At 35.2% G+C, this 25,312-nt stretch overlaps 1 protein-coding gene across 1 annotated transcript; it reads right to left on the bottom strand.

Annotated features, from left to right (window-relative positions):
• Positions 1-6,702: 6,702 nt before the first annotated feature.
• On the bottom strand, positions 6,703-19,635 carry LOC105233400 (uncharacterized). The gene is made up of 4 exons (XM_011215480.4): positions 19,483-19,635; positions 17,352-17,614; positions 7,754-7,846; positions 6,703-7,689 (listed from the first exon to the last, which is right to left on the bottom strand). The coding sequence occupies exons 2-4, from the start codon at positions 17,517-17,519 to the stop codon at positions 7,318-7,320; spliced, it is 633 nt and encodes a 210-aa protein (XP_011213782.2). The 5' UTR covers positions 17,520-17,614; positions 19,483-19,635; the 3' UTR covers positions 6,703-7,317.
• Between the last annotated feature and the right edge of the window lie 5,677 nt (positions 19,636-25,312).

Below are 25,312 nucleotides of genomic sequence, written 5' to 3'. Positions count from 1 at the left end.
GAAAATTGAAACCAGTCAACAAAATAAAATTACCAAAGAAGAGAACTTAGTGATGGCTATGACCCTATTTCTCACATCGATTTTATAAATACAGTACAGGTCCACCAAAGCGAAGTAAATATATTCCTTTAATGCTTATAAGCACTTACCGGGTTTGTCCGGAAAGTAATCGAGTTAAAAAAAAATTTTAACCAATCGTTCCTATTTTTTAAAAACTTTCAAAATAGCCTCCTTCTGCGTCGATGCAGTGCTGCCAGCCCGATTTCAAAGCATTGGGGACGTCTCGGAGAGCATTCTCTGGAATAGTCTAGAGAGCCGAGGTGCATGCCACTTGGATCCTCTCTGTAGTCTCAAAAGAAAAGCAAAATTGACTCTTTGCCTCGGGATCATACTCAAAGATCCATGATGATCAGCTGTGATTACGTTAATCAAAAATTGGGGGTCACTTTCACATATATATGTATGTTCAAATTTTCTTGACACACTTCCACTCGCGGCAGTTTCTGGTCGTCAGTAAGCACTTTTGGAACCATCTTCACGCACACCTTGTGCATGTTCAAGTGCTCCGTCAAAATGTCATGAACCATAGATTTTGATAAATTTAATATCTGGGCAATTAAGCGAATACTTAGTTGACGGTCTGAGCTCAAAACTGTGCCCACACGAGTCACATTGTCGGTGTTTGTCGAAGTCACAGGTCCCAGCACGGTCTTCATCAGCGACCTCTTCCCGGCTCTCCAAAATGGTCTGGTTCCACCGAAACGCACCACTTCTTGCTAAAGCAACATCTGGGTAAGCCTGCTTGATCATATCAAACGTCTCTGTAGCAGACCATCTGTACTCACATGTCAGGAAAAGCAGTATGTGTTTGCAGCAAGTACGAAAGAAGTCTGTCAGCTTGAATTGTAGAAATTACTAAGCAGTAGTCTTTTAAGTTTGTTAGCCCCTGAAATTGCTCGAAGAACTTTAAAAGAAGTGCACTTCCGCAATCGCATTTCACGATTAAACCGTTAGTTTCACTAGTTAATGGGCAGAAACCTTACCTTTACAAAACAGCAAAGAAATAAGCCCTTTGAATTCTGGAAGAAGATCATTTTTACGGGCTAAAATAAGTTTTGTATTTCGGTATAACGGTTAAGCAGCTTATATAGAGAAAACAGTCTTCGATGTTAAAAATTTGAATGTTACTATAAAATATGGTGAAGGCGGAGTTATGGTTTGAAGTTGCAGGGGCGCCAAAGGCATTTATTAATCAAATTATGAAACAACAAGATTAAAGATAATTTAAAAAAGATAATTTAAACTCGAGAGCTGAAAAACTGTTACTAAGGGGTACGAGTATATGTTCCAATAGCATAACGACACCAAGCACTCTACCTTCTATCTGCCTCTTTTTATACACTGAACAGGGTAAATTAAGTTGCCACGAAGTTTGTTACACCGAGGAGGAAATGTCGGAGACACTATTAAATAAATATATGAATGATCACCCCGACAAGCTAATTCAATTTAGCAGTGCCTGTTTTTTTGATATATCGATCTGAAATTTGAACACGACCTTTTTTCCAAGAAACTGCTCATTTGTCGGAACCACCGATACCATTATGGCATATAGCAGCCATGCAAACGGAACCAACGGAATCAGGTGCTTAAATGAAACTTTTCCCTTCGACAAGATATCTTCACAAAATTTGCCGTTGGTTATTCCGATACCAATAAACATTAAAAAATAAAAATTTTAGTTAGTTATATGGAAAAAACATTATATTATTAGTGGTTGAAAACACAGGACATCGAGCCCTGTATGCAATATGGTTTCTTTATTGAATAACAATTTTTTGCGCACCTTATAAGGGAATATGTATCGTATATAGGGAAGAAAATGGGACGAAAGTCACCGGGTCTAACTAAAACATAACCGTTCGATTGAGTTAAATCCCAAACAAACCTATACATTGTGACAAAAAAGTACCCAGAAATTGTATATAAAACGCAAAATATTTAATTATTCATCATTATAACTTTTCAAAAGCACGCTTTAGAAGGGCCTTCAGCTTCTTCAGAGAATTTGGTTTTATCGCTTTGATCACTTTGGCATTGTTCTTATGGCTTTGGTTCGTTTTTTTCCTCCATTCCAATGATTGCTGACTTGTTTGCTTGTCAATCTCATAAGCCCATGTCTCATTGAATGATCCTCTCTTTGAATGTGGGATCTCTATTCGCACGATCAAGTATGTCCACAGAAACTTATTTACGGTACTTTTTTTTGAAAGAAAATTTGCTTTATGGGGACGAGTCGAGCAAGAATGCATTTCGTACCCAAAATATGTACCAAATGCCTTCGAACGGACTCGCGAGAGATGTCGAGCTTTTCATCTCTCTAACACTTGCCTGATGATTTTCAAACACCATATCTTTCACTTTCATAATATTTTCATTAGTTGAGGACCAAAATGAAGTATATATTCAACGATCTCTCAGCTGTTTTGAAGGCTTTGTACCACTCGCAGGCTTGTGCTTTTGATAAAACTGAATCACTGAAAGCCTTTTCAAACATTTACAACGATTGGGAAAAATTCTTTTTTCGACATTTTTATCCATGCAAAAACTGCAACGAACTGCTGAAGTGTACCGACTCAAGTAGCTGCTGTAAATAAACTTAATTACAGATCGCGCTTATATTTGGCATAGTAATTAAGGACGGTCCTATTAATTTAGCAAAATATTTTTTTTTTTGAAATATCATTTACTTGGTGAATTTTATTACAGTTTCCAGGTGCATTTTTGTCTCAATTAATATTTCTGTAACCGATCATTGGAATATTAACACTTGAACCGGACAACTTTCGACTAAATTACATATAATTATTTCTTATTTAATAAATTCTTGCGATAAATTTGTAAACCAATTGCCACATACCAATTTTATTCCCTTTTATCTTCATACATAATTAATATGCGAGTATTCATTCATAAATATTTTCTAAAATTAAAATGCCATAAAATTTATATATCCTTAAAATCAAATTCGTGCTGCTAAACAATGAATTCACTTAAACTTTATTGAAAACGTCGAAATCTTATACTTCATTCAGCGAGTCAAGTGGATTTGCTGTAGTTCTGGTAGTTCTTGGTTTTGGTGTAGTTGTTGTTGTAGTTGGATCTTCCCATCCCTTGACGACCAATGCGTCTCCAAACACGGGTTTGAAGAATAAGACAAAGCGTGAGTAACGACGAGCGGAATTCTGAAATAAAGAAAATTAATTGAATTAAATGAAAATGGTTTTACGTAAGTATTTATTCCAAAAGATAAAATAATTGATACGTTTAAATTTCTTTACTTTGGATTTAGTCAAAAAAATACGGATATAAACTTTCTGTTAGCTCAATATGCACAATCCAGCTGTTAAAAGCTTTTAAGCTCAATATGCTCAATACAGCTGTTAAAGAGCCTTTAACAAAAGCTTTTAACAGCTTAAAAGCTAATCTTATTAACAGCTATTTTAGCTTTCCGTTAAAACTGCACAATGAGCTTGAGCTTGAGCTTTTTAAAGCTTTATGTTGAAAAACTTATTTTTATATGCTATCACATCAGTCAAATACTGATTTACCCTTTAATAAGGCTACATATAAGGCTTCGCTTATCTAACAACCGACTTTAATATGTGTATATAGTTTCACTTAAACAAGCTTTCAATTTCATTCATAAACTTACCATAATAAGCCTTGAGAATGATTTGGAGATGTTTGTTAAAGTTGCAAATGACTTGTTGAAAAGTTCTTCAGGAAAGTCCAAAGACACTTGCTTTCTATCGAATTCCGGTACATCGTCATACTTGTTGTTAGTGTTAGCTGTAGCACGGGATGGACGTATTAGACGGCTGGTCTTTAACGAAGTTAACTGAAATTATTAAAAGGAAATAATGTACATAAATGCTTACAAAGGAAAGATGGCAAAAAATTAAAAAAAAAGAAAATTTCATTTAAATAACTGAAACCAAAAATAGGCAGTAATTATTTTACAAAATGTGTACCGGTATAAGGCATGATAAACTCAAATTAGCTAAGAATACGTAGTAGAGTAGCTTTAGAAATGTTACCAAATTAAAGCTGTGGGCTGATAAATACTTTCACAAACAATATACCGCTGATTTAGTTTAACCGAACTACCGAAATTTGTACACACTTTGAACAACCAGGTGTTGTGTAAAGTCATCGTCAAAAAATTTGTATAATTTGTTCGATTTTCTAACAATATAATCATTATAAGGTTTTCTTAAAATATTCGGTGTAGTAAACACTTCTTGGCACTGAATTATGTTAGTTAAGAGAGAAAAGTCTAGAGAAATCTAATTGACTTGGTTTCCTAAAAACCTTTACTAATTTTATAACAAAAAGAAGAAAAATATTATAATATATTTGTCTGCCGAAATATGTATATTTTCACATTGCTTAAGGGGTTATATACGTTTGTGTGAGTTGGAAAAATCAATATTTTCTATTGCATTTTCTGAAAGTATATTCTTTTATGATTATTTCTTCCAAATTTCACAGAGATCTGAGCACTAAACTCGAAGTTACAGCTGTTAAGAGCGCTTTCTCCCATGTGATCTCGAGTACGAGTACAAGTTCGATTATCTCAAAATGATGTTTAACAAAAAAGCGTGGCGGTGAGCAAGGTTTATCAAGAACCATGTGAGCTATCGATCTAATTTTTTACTGGGCACTTGAAAACTACAATATCTCGTACTTGAACGAAGGATTTTTGAAACAATTTTTTATTTTTTTTTTTTTTTGAGAACGAAAAAACTGAATTTTTCTACCCACAAAAATCGATATTTTCAGTAAAATCATCATCACTGGCGTAAAAATCTTTATTTCGCTAATTCCTTCGTTCAAGTACGGCGTTGTGATAAAAACTAAAGAAAACTGTTCTCTAAATATTCAACGGAAGGGTATGAAGTTTTCTGTGTGCATTCTTAAATACCTGTACTTTGTGAAGAGCAAAAAGAAGCAAGTATCCTTTTCTCCCATGGCAGAGAAACTGTACTGATTAAGGGTTATGACCCAGAGCGTGTTCGTGGCCGGAGGCCGCTGGTCCTCGAACGTACAACGCCACCTTTCATACAATATAGTTTTTTTTTTAAGTACTCAATTGAAAATCCAGAAATCCAATCGGTTAGTGGTGTTTTCTACTCTGGGTTCTAGGAGCCATATTGAGCATTTTTTTTACTAAGTGTGGTATCTTATTTTAAAATTACTTTTGTCAGTTTTTGAATTGTCGGCATCTTGATTTGTGGACATTTTGATTTGTCGGTATGTTTATTGCCGGAATTTTAAATTTCAAGATTATAACTATCGGCATTACGTTATACTATATTTTCAAACTTCCCAAGTTTGCTTGAGACAAGGAGAATGGAAAAAGAGCGAAAAGAATCTCACTGTGTTTTAAAAGAAAAATGCTGCAAAGGCTGCAGTTTCAAAATGATCAATGCTTCAAGTTGGACAATAAAATCTTTTCCAATTTTCTATGAGAACACAATTCAATCAAAATGTCACATTTTATCGAATTTAGATTATTCACAGAACGTAACAAAAAACATCGAATATCTAAAGAGAACTGGATTTCAAATTAATATCAGTGTGGAATATTTCTTCCACAAAAAATGTTTTAGAGAGGATTAATCGCATTTTGTCTCACTACATCAATTCACCTTTAAGACTAGGGTCGATGATTTTTTAAAGCAAACAAATCGTAGTAGCATGAAATCCATTGAAAGCAAAAGATAAAAAATAAAAATGAAAGGAAAGGGCTATCTGAGGTTGGGAAGAGGAAACGGAGGGGAGTTTTTCAATTTTTACTGATTAAAAATAGTATATCTCGATTTCCGACAAAACTACGAGTTCTGTAGAAAAATATACACAATTTGTTATATTATATAAAGTATATAAGTAAGTTGTAGGTAATGAAAGGATCTATAACTTCTGTGTATTCATCTTTGGGATAAAACCTCAAAATTTATATGAAAAATTCAAAAACAAGTCTTTGTGTTTTTTGTGAAAATACAGGCTTTGTATTTTTCCGGTACGATATATAACTTTCCGTTAATGATACAACTAATCTTGAGGAAGAGATATTTACAGTTCTGTCGATAGTTCTTTACCATTTTCTGGGATACAAAAACACAAAAAATGTATACATATATATGAAAATATTTACAACTTTTGTATATCCCTTCTTGGGTCAAAACCTCAAAATTTATTTGAATATTTCAAAAATATAAGTTTTTGGATTTTTTATTTTGGCCTTCATTCATATTTTTTCGATCCTTCGTTGGTTCTTTCCACATAATCTTGTGAAAATATAGACTTTGCATTTAACTTCACATTAAGGGAAGACTTAATCTTCATGAAATGATGTTGCAAATTCTGTCGAAAGGTCTTTGCCATTTCCTGGACTAATAAAATAATTCACCCTAAATTAACTTTCTCGAAAAATTCAAGAAACATTCATAAACCGCTCAAGTATTCATGTATCTCTTTATACAAGTAAATTTGCCATAGAAAGTGGCTGCCCCATAACTAAAATATTATTTCGACTACATTACAAAATATTAAAAAAATAATAATAATAATAACAAAACACGCACTTCAGAAACCAAATATATATCGAATGATTTATTTAAATCCTGTACAATTATTTACAGTTATTAATGATATGGTTTACAATCGTGTGTAATGGGAACGTAAAAAATACTTAAATTAAACTAAAAATACAAAAAAAGAAAAAAGTTTATAAAAAATATTTTTTTCGAATTGTTGGAAATTTTAAAATATCAAAACGAGTATGGTTGCCTACATGATAAAATTACTAATATACGCAGAAGAGTTTAAAGAGAGTATAACAAAAACTATACGTTATGTACATAAGTATATTCAAGGATAATAGGAAAACATTGCTTTCGAAGTTTATATGGATAGCTTTGTAGCATTCTGCGTTAAATAGAATAAAGTTGAAATTTAACGTATTACATGCGCTGTATGCATGTATGTATGAGTATGTGTGCGCGCTTCGCCTTTGAACATGTGTTTAATTATATGTGTGTGTGTGTCTCTCAATGAAAGTGCATTCTCAAATGTGTGTGTGGATCGATATTTCGTTAGCAGCGCGTAACAATAATTCTGTATTGAAGTGTATAGCCAGAAGAGAATTTGTAAATGTATTTACATATATATAGAAGTACATATGTATTTTCATATGTCGCTAAATATATACACGTAATTTAGTTAACATCACAGCAGCCACTTGCAGTAGCCTTAATAGCCAGCCTCGTCGGAATCCGGCGCGGCTGTGGTGCCGCCACCAGCAGGACCAGCTGCAGAGCCTTGCAGAATAGGACCAGAGAAGCCGAGGAACTTCGACACGATATTACCCAAACCAGCATTTGCATTACCATTGCCCGCTGAAGAACCGCTGAAAGCGGTGATTGTGGTCAACACGCCAGTGGTCAAATCGTTGGCAATATTTCCTAGCGAGCGTATTTTGGGTGAGACTACGGCAGTGACGAGCGTTTGGAAGTCCTTAATGGGCACGGGTTGCTTAATGTCCCACTGCTTGTTCTTCTCGATGTTGGCGCGATCCAGCTGCTCGATGACACGTATTTTGGTATCGAGGAAGTTGTCGATTTTCTGTGCAATAAAAGTTGTTTTGTTAAGCAAATATTTGTTGCAATAATTTCAAAATAATGCTTACACCAAAGACAAATCCCAGCACTGCATTCTTCGCTTCGAGAGTCGCATCGGGTAATTTTCTTTTGTTGCGCTCGAGATCATCGCCTGAAACTGCCTGCAAAACCGTAATCAAAAGTTGTGTTAAACATTTGGTTTAGAAAATCGTCGAATTTTTGAAAAGTTTTTGTATTGAACTCACATGGCCACAAGGCTCAACTTATGTTTTTTAAATACAAATTTAAGGTAGGTAGGTAAAGGTATTTAATTGTGCTCTGCCCAATCTACAAAAAGAGAGACCTCACAACATCACATATACGGCTCTGTCGAGTGTAGAGTGTGGACGACTGAAGTCTACCGTCAACTGACTGGAACTTATAAGTTTGGCTTTTGGGCTATAAAATCAACAACTGTTGGTGATTCAGCATGTGCCAATCTTGAAAATGAACCGTAAAAAGGGGAATCGACACACAGCACGAAAATGAGCTGCCTTTATGCCGCGATGTCTGAATTTAGTATCCCCGCAAAACTAATACGTCTGTGTAAACTGACTTTGAGCAATACCTAAAGTTCCATCAGGAGTGGGAAGGACCGCTCCGAACCGTTCGATACCAAACGTTTCAGACAAGGTGACTCCCTATTGTGTGGATTCTTCAGTCTACTGCTGGAAAAAAATAAATCGAACTGTAGAGCTGAATCGAGAAGACACAATCTTTTATAAGATGATGTTGATATCATTATCCTCAACAATTGCTCCGTTAGTTCTGCTTTCTCCAGACTGGTTAAGGAAGCGAAGCAAAAGGGTCTGGTAGTGAGTAAGAGCAAGACAAAATATCTCCTGTCATCAAACAAACAGTCGTCGCACTCGCGACTAGGCTCCCAGGTCATTGTTAACAGTCATTACTTCGAAGTCGTAGATAATTTCCTTTATCTTCGAACCACCGTTACCACCAACAACAATGTTCGGACAGGGTAGGCAATTGAGCAGTAAAGTCCTCTCTCAACGAACAAAGACCAAACTCTATTAGTCACTCATTATACCCGTCCTGTTACGAGTATATGGTACAGAGGCATAGACGATGACAACATCTGATGCGTTACGAGTTTTCGAGAGAGAAGTTCTGCGGAAAATTTATGGTCCTTTGCGCATCGGCAAGGTCGAATACCGCAGTCGATGAAACGACGAGCTTTACGAGATATACGACACCATTGACATAGTTCAGCGACTTAAGAGACAGCGGCTACGCCTCCTAGGCCATGAATCCGAATGGATGAAAACACTCCAGCTTTGAGACTATATGACACAGTACCCGCCGAGGGAACCAGAGGAAAAGGAAGATCGTTGTAAGGACAAGATAGAGAAGGATCTGGCTGCACTTGGAATCTCCATTTGGTGCCAAATGGTGAAAAGAAAGAACGACTGGCTGTTGTAAACACGGTCATAATCGCGTAAACGATGTTTACGCCAAAGAAAGAGAAGAAGATGTGTGTAACTAGCGCTTTGTGGCTTCTTAAATTACAAAAATGCCTAAATTCTAATGAAAAATGCTTCAGTGCCTTGCATTTTAGAATAACCATAACCAACCATAATGCAAATATGATAAGGCCTTAAAATCGTTGCTATTTGCACTTTGCTACAGCCATAAATACGTGTCTTTAATTGCCGCTAAAGACAGGCAAGTGGGCGCACAATTGACCTAGCCAAGCATTAAACGATTAAGGTCGCCGCACAATTGCGCAATTTTTGCTGAAAAATAGATTTAATCAATGCGAAATCTTTGCAGCAATTTTCAGCTAATCGCTGTAGGCTATTACGCTGTTAAAATTGTTTATATTTTTTTAACGAAATTTGCATTCAGAGCAAAGTTCATTAAGTTCATATAGTTGTTTGTTGTTTCTTTTCAATAACCACAAACTCACCAATTGACTTAATGAAATGGTGAGTGACCGATTTGCAGTTGGACTATGTCACTTCACCTCTGACAACGCAAACGAAAATCCGGTTTCAAGTTTACATTCATTTAGAAAAACCATGATTTGTGCATAAATATCTTGTTCAAGCTTGTTTTTATTTTGTTTTAGTAATTTTTTCAATCTAAGATATGTGTTTTTTTTTTCTCGATCCATCTCTTAATATCATATGCGCTACTCGCGTTCGACTTGACCCAGTTGAAATATAAATAATTGCACAAGCGGCAAGAAATATATGATATGAAAGAAAACCGCAAAAAAAACATGAAATTTGCTAATTAAAAAAAATTTCATATTGTCCAACAAATTAGCATTGTCATAAAGTTTTAGTTAAGACAAAGCCGTGTTCGACAACGCAGCATTTAACTGTCACTGGGCGCCTCAATTGTGTAATTATATGATATGATATGTGGAGAATAAGATGCGATTGATACAACCTATCATTGTCGGCCATAAAACTGGCTACAGCCAATAAAAATTTGTTGTAAACTAGAACAAATAAACGAATTAATTTATATTATTTATTTATGCAATATGCGCTTGAGCTGACTTGTCATTGCGCTTAGTTGATAAATCGCACCCATTTAGTTACATATGCTTTTAGTTAGAATTTAATTGTCAACCTATTTGTACTGTGCAGTTTGCACTCTGATTTAATTTTGAAGGTTGCGTGGTATAATCAACTGAATTGACATTGAATTTATTATAAAAGATTAAATTTTTCAAATATTTCAATTGCATTTTTCACAACTACCAACGGCGTAGACGATTAGTATGGCAGTCTGAAAGCTGCTAACTTACTTGTCGTTGTTCAGCCAACGATTTTCCATAATTTCCATAAATTAAGTATGTTTCGCTTTATTCAATGGTTATCAGTTGAACCTAAGCACCTTGGCTTCGAATATTGGTTTCGATTTATCGAAACTTGTTGACATCACAGGTGACACAGCTGCTGTTACTGAATCACTAGAAGTTTTGATTTTTCGTTCAATGAAACTGCAGCCGCCTATCATACTTTAATCTTGATCAATTTTTTTATAATTTTTTGTGCGTTAAGCGTTAAAATTTACTATTTTCTAAGCAAAGGTATTGAAATAAACGCGTTTTGTTATGCGAAAATTATATATTCGGTTGAGTTTTAGCGCACATATTTAGCATGGGATGTCTGAAGATATGCGCTCCCACGTGCTTAAGGCTAGACCTCGCAAACGCGGGACAATCAAGAAGGAAGTATTGAGTTGTTAGCACCTCATCTTCTTCCATACAACTTCTGCAGATGGCGGCTGGTAAGATTCCCAGCCTTACTGTCTGGAACCCAATAAGGCAATGGACTTTTATAAGCCCCACAACTAGGGAGATGCAGACTTACTGAGGGCAAAGAGATCACTAAATCTTTTGCGATCGAGCTTGGGCCAAAAGGCTTCTGGAACAGCGCATGTACCGATGGTAGCCCAGCGCTGATCAAACTTAAGGCGAAGCCCAGCTATATAGTAGTAGAACACAAGAGGATATGTGAGCACTGGGCAGTTCCCATTCTACCGATAGCGGTTGTATGATGCTTTTTCTTGCTAGCCTATCAGCTTTACAGTTTCCTGCAGTTCCGTTGTGGCCTGGCACCCATACTCTTATCACAAAGAGACTGGATGCTATTGACAGCAAGGTTAGGCACTTTTTGACCAACCCTGCATGCACTGTTAATGAGTTCAAGGCTAGTATTGCCGCTCTGCTATCTTATTGGATGGACACTTCTCTGAAGGAGGTTGCACTCCAGAGCAGTAAATCTACTGCTACCTTAGTGGCTGTAACCCAGGTCTGAAAGACATCGCACTAGTCAGGAAGTCTGAAACTAGAGTTGGTAAAAAGCTCGTGACAGTAAACCTCTCCACCAACCTTTCTCCAAGCCTTGACTCATCCGTAAAGAAGCCTCATGCCCCTCTACTCCAACGGCTTCTTCTCACCCACAACTCCCTCGCCGGTATATGGGTAAAGAATACTTCGATATTTGTTGGCTTTCTAAACGATAAAAGACGGATTTGAGCATAATTAAGGGCCTTTATGCCTTCTACATAATTGGCTTTAAAAGATGTATGGCAGAGATTTTTCAAACGAATATCAAATGTATAGATACTCAGCGGTAGAACCTTTTCTGCAGGAAAATTAAGGGGTTACATGGGTTTACGGATTTAAAAAAATTGAATTTGTTTTTATTATCTTATTAATTTTTGCAATATCTCTAGAACATTGTTTTAAATTGCAAAGTTGATCCAAGCAATAGTTTCGGAGATACAGCCTTAAAAACTTGTGTGCTCGAGGCTAGTTAGGCTAAGTGCGCCGTCTTTAAACGCGTTTTTCTCGAAACTGTAGTTTTGATGTCGGTTGGCAAGATTTCTCGGGAACTACTCAACTGATCTTCATGAAATTTTACACAAGTCTTTTAGATACAATTCCTCAAGACTTAGACGAAGCATTTTTTCCGATTACAACTATTTGAAAAAAAAAATGCGAAATTTTAATTTTTTTGTACAAATGTCTGCCAAAAATCAAAAAACACATGTTTCCATGGGATCACCGGAAATGGCATCGCCATTGCTGAGTTCTAGATATTTTTTTCCAAAATTTCTTTGTTAATAGTGTATGTTTGTAACAATAAAAATTCTATTAAAATAATCAATTTTTTATACCAAAAACAAATTGTTGAAAAAAGTATATTTTTTACCAAAAGAAACCCATGTAACCCCTTAAGTAAATGGGAAATAACTATTTTTATTATCGGAGATTTTTGCTCGGGCTTGATTGCAATACACTTTTGTTATAACGAGTTGTTTTATTAATAGTTAAATACTTTGTAACTTTATATGTATGTACATGTAATGTTAAGGCATTATTGACTTCGTATTGACTATTTTGCCCACGTTAGTTTCATTTATTTTGAAAGTAGAACAAATAAGAGATGACCTTTTAACTTAAAAAATGCTTGAAAGCTAATTAGAAAGGTAGGCAACAGCCTACAGTCCATAAACTCAATATGCGTTGTTAACCATTACTAGCATAATTGCTAAAGAATGTGATTTTTAGAAACAAATTAAAAATTTTAGCGCCAAACATTAAAGTACAACTATTTGTTTTATTTTATTTAAGTATGAACTGTAAATAAATTTACAGACAAACTAGGAAATTAATGAAACTGCCTACTTAGGCCTTCGTTTTAGCAACCATATGGAAAACAACAATAGAGTAGACAGCCTATGGGGAAGGGAATTTTAAAAATACCCAAAATTTTTGAAACCATCAACAACAGGCAATAATTAACTTCACTTAAATGTTAGTTACGCTGTGTTTACGGTATTTTCTGCGTATATTGACCGTTAGCGTGTAGAATCGTTGAGAATAGAGTCTCAGTTTATCTGTTGTTACAGCAGTTTAACGCATGTGAACACCACAGACTTAGCACAAGCGATGCCGCTGCGTATACGCAACAAAAATGTGAATGGCAGTGCCATGTGTACTTCACAGTTACTTTGTGTTTGGTATTTTAAACATAAAAGAAGACAATAAACCTTTTATTGCCATTTATGCAGAAAATTTTTGCGTAAAACCACTAGCAAGACTAATTCAACTCTAAAGTTAGAGTTATATTTTTATTAGAGTTAAAGCTATTATACGTTACTACACATGCTGGTTACTCCTTTTCGTAACTTTTTTAGATTACACAAATATTTTATCTATTTTTAAGATATTTTTATATACTACGTATATATTTTTTTATATTATATTTATTTTACAGTGCCAACTGCTCGCTTTTTAATGATATCTGTAACCTGTATTCGCTGCCGTTTTGTGGGAGTTTTATTGTTGTCAGTGCGTCATCGTAAAAAAATTGCATAATAATTTCTTATAATATTTGTGCCAACAGCATTTTCGCTTTTTTAATTCGTATTTTGATGTGCTTATGCGCTTTTGGTGTTGATTCGTTCAAAATATTGGTGAGCTTTACTGCTCTCCTCTGGACTCATTCATGCGCTTGAATCATGTTACGCTCAACAGGTCTTCATTTCTGCCCGCTTCACTCTGCTGCTTTTGAAAAACAGACTCTCTTCTTTCACTTTCCATTTGATGTGGTATATTTTGTACGTTACTCTTTGCTGTTTGGTTTCATTTTCGTACTTGTTGTCATAGGTCGCTTTTGCTGGCGCTGTCATGGTTGCGTACAGCGTTGGTCGTCAACTCAAGACACTTATTTACATAGCCAACACACACATGTGCGTACAGCAAAATCACCGTGGTACCTTTATACCTTTATTTGATTTAATTTTATGTCGTTCGGCTTGTTGGTTGGTGTGAGAAATATTTTAAGTTTTTCAATGTTGAATTAAAAATTTAAATTTCAAAGCATTCATGTAATTTGGTTTTGCTCTTCTTTTGTTAATTTACTTGTATATAGTGTGCGTCAAGGTCGTGCGTGAGTTGTAAAGTTTTTTTTTATTTTTTCTTTATATTTTTTTTTAATTCTCAGAAATGCAGGTATGATAGTTTTACTGTTTCCACCCATATATTGGTGTAGCGCATATTTATTTTGCTTGTTGTTGTGGTTTTTTGTGCTTGACCAACAAGTGTTAATGACTTTTATGATTGATTTTTGTATGTGATTCGATATTTTTTGTTTTATTATCGAATATTTCCATGCATTCAAACACGTAGGTACGTGACTTTCATATGTGTACTTAGTTAAAATGATTTATTTACCAGACCGCCATAAATTTGATTTTAGCGGTGATTGCGAAATGCAATAACTAAAATATTTTTGAGGCAATAGCAACCATGCGGGCGGTATACAAATACAACTGAGTGTTAAAAGTAAAAAAAAAATTGTAAAGATTGATGCTACGAATGCCTATAAAATATTGAGCGCTTAGAAGGAGTACACAATTACAAAAAAATATATTAAGTATGATGCAATAGAGAATTCATAAATTACATAAATAAAGAGCAGCGGCAAATTTTTTCTATCAAAAGTATATCGTCACTCAAAATGGAAATAAAGTAACATCACTTTTCATAAGTTAACAGGCGAAGGAAAAACGATTTAATAAGAACCACTCATATTGAAAGAAAAGTTGAGTTTTGGTTATCAAATGGTTATATATTGGTTATAAAATAGTTATACATTTGGTTATCAAATGGTTATATATTGGTTATAAAATGGTTATATATTGGTTAGATCGGACAACGGTAGTTGAAAATTCATACATAAATGTATGTCCCATGTTGTGGTAAATAGTAAGCATAATGAATCTAAATTTCGATTTTTTTTAGCATTTTAGATGACGGAATACTGACTCTGTACTCTGAAAAGCTCGTAAAGTTTCTATAAGAGACAACTTCTACAGTAGAATTCATATGTTTTGCACTATAGTAAGATCTAACCTCCAAAAAATCACGTGTATAAATTTCTCAGCTGTTGGTCAAGCGGTTCATAAAAACAACATTGTGGGTTACGAATTTTAAAAAACCATTCGCTAGAGGTTTGCAAAATTTCATACAGAGATATGAGCATCCAAGCCTATAAGCCCAGTGGACGTCAACAATTGTTTATTGCAGATTAAAAGTCACAGCAGTCTATAATTTGCGATGCCCCTAAAATAAGATTTTGTAAAATTCGTCTGACAGTCTGTAGATATCAAGGGAAGAATTTAGATGTATCAGGCATGAAACTGTGTGTGAAGGAAAGATCTGTGCCAAATTGATATCCGAGCTCACATTATAAACAATGCAACATATCAAAAATTAATAGAAACAGTGTCGAATAATTCGCTGTGATTCTTAACCTACTATATTATCCACGCTTATGTATCTCTGTCCGCATATTTCAAGAAAAATACTCGGTAGACGAGAAATAAACGGTAACGAAGAGACAACTGGTAATAAAGGAACTACTTCGAACCGCATGTATGACTTATGTTTATGGATATGTTTTAGGATGCCGAATTGTGTTCTATGTTTACTAATAGAACTCACAAAGGACCACAGAGCTCTCGGTAGATTTTGAACTTATAATTGCTCTCCTGAAAGGCGAGCACTAGAATATGAAACTTTTCCATATAATGTGTTCTGATAATGAGAAAATGGTAATTCTGGTGGGTAGTCCTGGCGTAAATACTACTATTCGCGGGTGTGGAGAGTCCAATTGTCCAACATGCTTTTGAAACACAAAATATGTTAGGTTAGTCTAATAGCCTAAAGAGCCACGAATAGACCAGTTTTAGTTCTTTGCGATACCCGATGGAGTTCAGTTTCAAGGTCCAAGAAGAGTAGTCATCCTTTAGGACGCCTGCGCCTGATGCGAATTTTAACAGATTCTGTGGCCTCACTATCGATACCTTTTCCAGAGTCTTATACCGTGAGGTCTACAAATGCTTAAAGCTTAGCATTAGGAACGCGGGACAAGTACAAAAGAGATGTTCCATTGTGTCCCTGGTACCTGGCTCTTGATACTTTCTGCAGTTTTCTCGATCTGTCAGTCTCATTTTGCGGGCGTGTGTCGCCACCAGACGATGACCATGCTATTCGCATTGAAGACTCTTCCGAAAATTGACTTCAACAACTGTTTCGAAGATTGGAAAAATTATTGGCTCAAACGTATTGGGGACTTTAAGGGTGACGACATAGATTTTGAAGAATAAATTAAGACTTTTAAAATTAAGTCTTACTATTTGTTGCTCATAGCAGTAGACTATAATATTTCCAAAAGTAGGTGTGGTGATTTATTAATATCTAGCCACTTTACTGCTGTTCCCGGTCAAGAAGTTGAAATACGTACATTCAAAGCCTTTAAGATTTTAAGTGTACAACTTTCATTAAAAAAAAAACAAAAATCATTCAAAAATTTGCTGATAAAATAGCTTCAACATTAAATTGTATATTTTTCTGATTTTCTGAATTTAGCAATAAATTTGTTTGAAAAATTGTACGCCGCTACATTATAGAGTAAAAATTATCCAACAAGCATTTCGGTAATCAACAAAAAGTGAAAGAAAGTAAAAATGCCACTCCTCTCACGAAATCTCAGGAAAAGCATGAATATAAAATAACGGCACTGCACTAAACACTATAACAATGTAAATTAAAGATTTTTACTTCCTGCAGTGCAAATAATGAGCGCTACACAGCACATGAACGTATGTAGATAAGTATGTATGCAAGGTACTTATATTTACACACAACTCTACAACAACACGTAAATTTGTATGGGCAATTGTTACTGTTTGTTAGCAGTAAACCACGAGCTGAGAGTTTCCTTCTTTTACAATCAAACATATTTGACGATGACGTCGCCAACACGGACAAAGCCAAAACATTCACCCAAATAACCCCCAACGAACAGCAACAACAACACTTTACAACAACAATTTACAACAACAATTTACAACAAAAACCAATACATATATGCTTGCTGACAAACAAACAAATAGTTAAAGAGCAAACTGTCGAAAAACCAGTTGTGGCAGTCAACGAAAATATGGTCAGTTGGTTATATGCAGCATGCAGCTCGTGCCACGGGGCAAGCTTGTTGCACGTTGATGTTGCTGCATAACAAATTCGGTATTTCAGCATATTTTTCGCCACTTAATTTTCTTATATCTAGCGTATATTACCTCTGCGTTGATAGGATTCAAATCGCTATTGATTCCATCTGCACTCTCCGCCTCCAGCGAGAGCAGATCATCTCGTTGACGTTTGACGCGCAAGGCAGGCACCGCCAGACACGACTGGCAAATGATAAAGACGAGGAAAAGACCCAAACTGCACCGTAGTGACTGCATTTTTTGGCTGTTTATGTTTGGTTTACTAGATGTTATTATTTCGGAGTTGTGTATGAGTTTTTGCAGGAGTAGGTAGAGAGAGAGCTGAAGAGAATCTGAAAAATGAGATAAGAATGTTTAGAATTGTGTTTTTTTTTGGTGTGTTTGGGTTTTTGCATGGATTTTAATAATATTTTAAGGCGCATATACAGACGTTATTATATATTTTATATATTTACATATCGTCAACTAAAGTGCAAAACAATGTATCTAAATAGAAATTTGTTTCTTATTGCTTACGATTCACCACATCATGTTACAAATATTTGGCATAAAATAACCAATAAGTAACCAATATATAACCATTTTATAACAAATATATACCCAATATATAACCAGTTTGTAAGCATTTTATACCCAAAACTCAAATTTCGTTTCAGCGTGAGTGGTTGCTATTATAACGTTTTTCTTTCGCCTATAAACTTAAGAAAAAAGATGTTCCATTTATGTTTTTGACAATTTTTTTAAATTTTTGATATACTATACATATATGTACGAGTATGTTCTTAATGAATATGTCACATTGACCTAAGTTGATTTTAGTTATTATAAGTATGTTTCGTTTTCTGTTAAAACGGAAGCTAGCTTCTTTAGTTATTTTATAACAGTTTGACACTACTGATTCTAATTATTATGAAAGGCAAAAGGCGGCGTTGAGTTTTGAATAAATTAAGAAGAATAATTGAAGATTTTCTCATGAACTTAAATCGATTAAATTGAAATTTTCCTCATGAACTTGAATCGACTTAAGATTTTTTTATATTTGCGCTTTGTTGGTGTTATTTGGAGGAATAATCTAAAACTATTGCGTACTTTAAGCTGTACAAGTATATAAATTTAAAGCTTCTAAACAAGTTATATATTATTTGTACAATAATTACGTTCAATAATGGATAAATGGATAAGAATCACACCTATAATGCTATTTTAGGCAATAAATAAAACTAATAGTGGAGGAATTTCTCTGAAAAGCAAACAATCTCATAAATTTTAAAGCAAATCGCTAGAGAAGCGTTTACTTAAAGTGATTAATTAGAATCAGATAAAGCTTTTATATAAGCTTAATTAATACACAAAGCAATCAACATTGACCCAGTTATAAGCCTAAGCCATTATCGTCAGTTACTATGATTCTAAGACCTCTAAAATTTGTTTCTTGGAATCTGAGCTTGTTCAAATGCTTTTGATAAGAAATAGAAAATTGCGTAAAGCTGCCTTATGTTTATTCTAGAATATAGAGAAAGATTTATTACAGTGTGATAACTATTTAGTATATTGTGAGAAATATTCTGGAATGTCTTTTTAAGCATTTCCTCTGCAAAGAATATAGACAAGGCATTAGTATCCTGTGAGAACTCTTCCAGACAGTTACTTAAGAACTATGTGAAATCAATTTACTATCACACTTATACGAAACAAACGCAAATTTAACTGTTTTTATAATTATAACTCAAGTTCACTAAACTATATATAAAACAAACGCAAGATATTCACAAGAATAAAAATATTATGAAAGAACACATTTTGGTATAAATAATTATTAATTATAAAAATAATTTTTAAATATTTTTATATTAAAAAAATTGTTTTTAAATATTTTTTTTAATAAAAATAATAATGACAACAACATAAAATATAGTACTGCCACATTCACCAACTTCACTTTTCATGCAAAACCATTTTCTTGCTCTACACTTCACCAGAAAAACCAGCCCAAAATATTTTTTCGCAGCAAATAGTTATTTACAATAACTATGACAGCGCTTCAGAAGCCTTATAATTTTCGTTTACAAAAGCAATTATTTTAATAATTACAAACAACAAGCAATATGAACACCATTCCAGATTATAGTAAAATCAAACAGAAAAAAAATGTATTTTGAAAGCAATGAAATGTTTGTATGATGAACTGATGAACTCGTACCACAAAATCGAAGCACACTCAACTCGTCGGCACAACAGACAGCTACGGCAACACTAGCGTTATAACAGGACGCACACGATATTAGCGCGTTCACTAACTTTAAGCAAATGACTGCAGACGAAAGCGACTTCGGTGATTTAGCAGTGGCCAAAAATCGCTTACAACAGCCCCCAAACACTATGCACAACAACAACAGTGCACACCTTGAAGGCAAGTTAGTCGGCCAAGAGCCGAAGCAATGCAAGCCAAACTCACTGAGTGTGTGTATGTGCGTGTATGTATGTTTACAATGCGAAGCATTTTTGGTACCTACATATGAACGAAGTATGCTCATATGCTGTTGTGTGTGTGTATCGATGGCCGTTTACATTGGTAGCTGGTGTTGGTTGGCAATTGGCAGCCTGTTTTTGGTTATCGGTGGCTGGCAGTAGCTGGCGCAGTTTTAATGCTTTACGTTGACGCTGCAAGGCGTCCAAGAGGCGCACGAATGTGCCAAAGAGTAACGCCGACGTAACCAACCATGGGTGGATAAGCAAACGCGCTTGCAAGTTTGCTTGGTTCGGGTCGGTTCGGTGCAGACACAGTTTCAATTGCAAGCGATTTGCAAGCAGATCATAGTCGATTCGAAGCCAAGCTAAGCGAAGAGCAGTGAAACGGTGTAAAAAGAGTGCGAGTAAGTTGTGAAAAAATAACAAAAATGCTGCAACAGTAAAAAATAATTCTCACAAAATTGCCAGAATTTGAAACTCGCTCTTCGATTGCATTGCGTTTTGGCTTCGGCGCTGTTGCGGTGCGCATGCGCAACGCTCGAAATTCATTTAAGTTAGTATTCACTAGCAAAGGCAGAGAATGGCACTGGCTATGCGACTCAAGAGCGTCACAAGTTGTTGAGTTCACTCGTCGTGGTCAGCTCGTTGGCGTTGGGAGTATGAGTTGTTAATTGGTTGAGTCAATTTGTAAAGTATTGGCTGCATGGTGTTACCAAAGAGCATGAAAGTATATGCTTGAATTATTTAATTTTTTACATAAGTTTTGCTTTTCATGTAATTTTTTTCTTTGGAATTTTTCTGTATATTAATATAATATTATTTATTTTTTGCTTTGGTAATAAATTAAGGGTTCTTTCACTAAAACTCTTAATATTATAAATTTGGAAAAAAGTAAAATTCAAATTTCAAAGTTTTTTTCTATTTAGTTAAACCTAATAATGACAGTTATCAGCATAAAAGCCCTTTATACTTACAGAAGGCTGATTGTGTGATAATTTGTAAAAATATATGGATTACTTAAACTTTCTGAGTATCTGGGGTCAATACTAAAGTTTTTGTGTCCTGATAACTAGTGGGAAAGATCTCTTCCACTTGCTATGACATGTGTTGCTAACGACGGTTACGATTTTCTCCGTATATTTTTAAAGAAGATCACATTTTATTGGGAAAGTTCAACGTCAGTACGGAACATAGTGCAATGAGTGGAAGCCTTCTTGACGCAGATATTTCACATGAACAAATTTTCATAGACAATGTATCCAAAGCCTTCCTCCAAAATGTTTTGTCTATCAACTTTCGCGATAAACCACCTTTTGAGGTCGCCCAAATCATATATGATCATTATATTCTCGCAAGATGTTATACGGAGTAAAGTAGCTTTATTGTTGTTTTCAAAACCTAAAATAAATTAAAATAATTGTGCATCATGGCAAGAGCAATACCAGGTTGTTCAATAAGTTTTGTCGTTTGATGAGAAAAACAAAATTTTATGATTCAAAATATACTTTATTATTCAGTATAATCTTCCAGAACATTAATACACTTGCTCCAACGATTATCAAATTTATGGATTCTATCCCTGAAGTGAGAATTCCGAAGGTCTGCAAGATACGCTGCGTTTTGACCTATTCATTGGGTGAAAAACGCTTGCCAAGAAAATTTTTTTTAAGTTCTGGAAACAAATGGAAGTCGCTGGGGGCTAAATCTGGTGAATACGGTGGATGCTCCAACAATTCGAACTTTAATTCATGGATTTTAGCCATTCTCAAAATGCTCTTGTGACACGTTGCATTGTTCTGATGAAAAATAATTTTTTTCTTTTGCACGAATTTTTTCTTTCAACCGGTCGAAAAGGTTGCAATAATATTCAGAATTAATTGTTTTTACCAGTTTGCAAGTTATCTGCAAACAAAATTCATTTCGCATCCCAAAAAACTGATGCCATAACCTTCTTGGCCGATTTCCGGACCTAAACTCGTTTCGAGGCCGAACAACCAGGTTCACACCACTCTTTAGCCTTTTGTTTTGATTCAGGATCATGGTGATAGACCCAAGTCTCATTCATAGTGATGAATCGACGCACATAATCCACTTTATCCTTTTTAAAATGCTTTAAATGTTGCTGATAAAATCGCATTCGAATATTTTTTTATCCATTGTTAGCGAATGCGGCACCCATTGTGCACACAGCTTTCTAAAACCCAAAATTGTACTTTAAATATGACTCACACTACCTAATGAGATGTGTAGAGTCTCTACTGTCTTTCTTAGTCAATCGACGATCTTCCAAACCATATCCTGTATTTTGGCTATGATTTCTAGCGTTGATGCACTTTTTGGACGTCCTTCACATGGATCGTCTTCAAGGCTTATACGCCCACGTTTAAATTCAGCACCCATCTCTCTACTATTCATATTGTAGGTGAACAATCATTATAGACTAGTAGCAACGATCTCTCTTATCGAACGACAAAACTTATTGAACAACCTGGTTTCGGATTCGGTCTATGCATGCTTGAATAAAAATTTTATGATGAAACTTGGTCTCATGTTCCCCGCCATTTTGGAGATATCACTCCTCCAAACAGCAACAGTAACTAACATTTGTTAGATGATAAAGTGCATGACCTCGGTTACACAAATGATGTCTTCAGGGAGTGGTATCTCGCATGTAAAATTGGTTCATACCATATTAAGATATTTACTATATACCGATTAAGAAAGGTTCAGCGCCTATTTCTGACCTTATCTCGAAGGATCTGACAAACTGTAAATGTATCATCATGAATATACTAAAGTGAGATACTGAAAAAAGTGAAATCAGCCCATGATTTACTCCAGCCTTATATTATGAGTTTCGTTATTTTAATTGACTATCTTGATAAAATAGTTCTGAAAATAAATTCCCTCATTTTATCCTTTCAGATTGCATGAGTTTAAAATGCTGCCAAATCATGCACGAATAATTGCTTCGCAAAGCTCAGAATTCGGATAATACTCCTCAAGCTACTTTTTGGAACTTTCTCAGCTCAATTAATCCAAGTAAGTGTTTAATTTACGTCACTATTTAATAAATTATATTTACCTTCACCGATCATTGTGAGTAATGACTAAGAAATATATATTAAAATACCGTGGTTAACATTGTATATTAAATTGGGAACTATTCTCACATCGTGAGAACACCCCCGATTTTGAACTATTAACCAATCTTGAAGAAACTAGCTTTCTTTTTACGTTTTCCTAAACCATTCCTTTTTTTATGATTATAAGGTATCCAAACTATTTTCCAAATTGTACTAATCCGTCTAATTCTATTCGAAAGTCAACTTAAACAAGGCCTTCAGGTTATTCTAGTCACCTATTTTTAAAGGAATGTTTTTAGACGGTAGTTAAAAGAACCATCATATTCAAACAGGTATTGCAAACTATTATATACTCGTACTTTTATATGGCAGGTTAGGTTAGATGGCTGATCGATGATCGGACTAGTAAAAGTAGTCCTTTGTGTAGTCATAGAAAAGAATAACTCATGTGTTCGGACTTATAAGTTAACAAAATTCTTCATAGCCAATACAAATTTGCACGGGCGTTTTATTTCCACTCCTGCCAGTTTGGTGGAATCTCTGAAGGGATGCGCTTCCAAGTGTTTAAGTCTTGACCTCCCAAACGCGGGACAACAAAAGAAGAAAAAAGAAGTGTTGAGTTATTTTCACCTCACCTTATTCAATAAAGCTTTTGTAAATGGCGTTTGATAAGATTCCCAACGCTTACGGCATGGACACCAATAAGACAATAGCCTCTTAAAAACTACACAACTGGGGAGAGGTTAGCCGTACTGAGGGCAAAGAGATCGCAAGATCTTCTGCGATCGATCTTGGACCAAAAGAGTTTTACGACATCGCAAGTAGCGATGGTGGCTCAGCTCTGGCCAAACTTCCGCGAAGTCCAGCCATCTAGTAGTGGAATTCTCATTCTACCGATATCGGTTCTAAGATGCCTTTAATTGCTAGCTCATCAGCTTTACAATTTACCGCGATTCCCCTATGGTCTGACACCTAAACTAGTCTTATCACCAAGACAATCGATGCCATAGCGAGGTTAAGCAATCTTCGACCAAACCTTAACGCACCGTAAATGAGTTCGAGGCTAGTATCGCCGTTCTGCTATCTGAGTGAATGATCACTTCTCTGAAGTAGGCTGCACCCTGGAGCAGCACATTTACTGCTACCCTAATGGCTGCAGCCTCGGCTTGGAAGACTCTCTAATAGTCAAGAAGTCTGAGTTGATAGAGAGCTCCTGACAGTAAGTCCCTCCACCAACCTTTCCCACAAGCTTTGACCCATCCGTAAAGAAGCTCACTGCCCCTCTCCTCCAATTGGCTTCTTCCCAGCCACAAGTCCCTCGTCGGTAAATGGTCTGAGAAGGAGCTGCCAGAATTCGGTCTGGCGACTCCTTGAGGGTAGACCTACACCGTGATGGGCTAATCTCTTCAGAACCGACCAGTGCAAACTTTAAGACGATGACCTGCTATGGTTTTAATAGGTCGGGGGCGGTTGCGACATTAGCCCGTCAGACATTTCTGTAGGGTGTCAACCACAGTCCCATGATTTTACCAAATCCTATAGAGCTAATCCTACTCAAAAATTAGTTCCAAAGCTAAATTCGTGCAGGAGTTGAAAGGTCGTGATATGCCAACTTGGGCACCTGCACTAAATAAATGGTTAAAAATGAACGAAATAAAATTAAACATTGCACGCTTTCAATAACATTTAAATGATAATTGTATATACCAGGCTTTCAAAAGCAAATTCAAATCCTGAAAGATTTAGGCAATTAAATATTTTACGTACCAGTGAAGGCTAGGATTAGAATTCTTTGGCTATATCGAGTAATCGAAGTCCTACTGGTAACAAAGAGTTGGGTGGCCTATATGTAGATTAATCATGACTAACGAATGGGAATTGGGGAAAAATCTGCAGAATGAAATTTGACACCTTTTCACATCTACATATGTACATACAGAAAAACATCGACTTTTGTTCAGAAAACACTTTAACTGATATGCTTATTTCATCTAAAACTTATTCGAGGCCGAGATCAAAACTTAACTACAAGTTATCTCTTTTCAATACTTTTTCATTACTATCTATAAATTTCATGTGTGGCATTAAAGCATTTGATCTATTTTTAGGATCAATTAGGCAACTTTATGGGGTCTAAGAGTCCATGGCGCAACAATTATTTAAAATTTATCTGTCACACCAAAACAAAGTTCATATTTAAACTTTAGCAATTTAGCAATTTTCCAAAGTATTTATAGTATTTCATAACTTTTACAAGAAGAACATAAAATAATTACTCTTTTTAATTGCAACATTCAATGTCTGTTTTTCGAATGACACTGATTACCTGCTGCTGGTTCGCCTTAATACCACAGTAGATTATCACCTTTGGACAATATTTGTAACAAAGAAAACCGGACTGGTGATTTACATGTCTGTGTATGCGTCTTAACTTGTAATATTTTATAAAAAACTGCTTAAAAATTAACGCCGCTG

This window comes from Bactrocera dorsalis, chromosome 4, assembly GCF_023373825.1.
Source record: "Bactrocera dorsalis isolate Fly_Bdor chromosome 4, ASM2337382v1, whole genome shotgun sequence".
In the NCBI taxonomy this organism is placed as follows: domain Eukaryota; kingdom Metazoa; phylum Arthropoda; class Insecta; order Diptera; family Tephritidae; genus Bactrocera; species Bactrocera dorsalis.
This window is presented reverse-complemented; position numbering and strand designations above follow the sequence as displayed.

Excerpts from the sequence above, each read along its gene's own strand:
- LOC105233400 (XM_011215480.4), bottom strand. The coding sequence starts at position 17,519 with ATGCAGTCACTACGGTGCAGTTTGGGTCTTTTCCTCGTCTTTATCATT. Across the intron at positions 7,847-17,351 it reads TGAATCCTATCAACGCAGAG|GCAGTTTCAGGCGATGATCT; the intron begins GTAATATACGCT and ends ACGGTTTTGCAG. Across the intron at positions 7,690-7,753 it reads TGCTGGGATTTGTCTTTGGT|AAAATCGACAACTTCCTCGA; the intron begins GTAAGCATTATT and ends TTTATTGCACAG.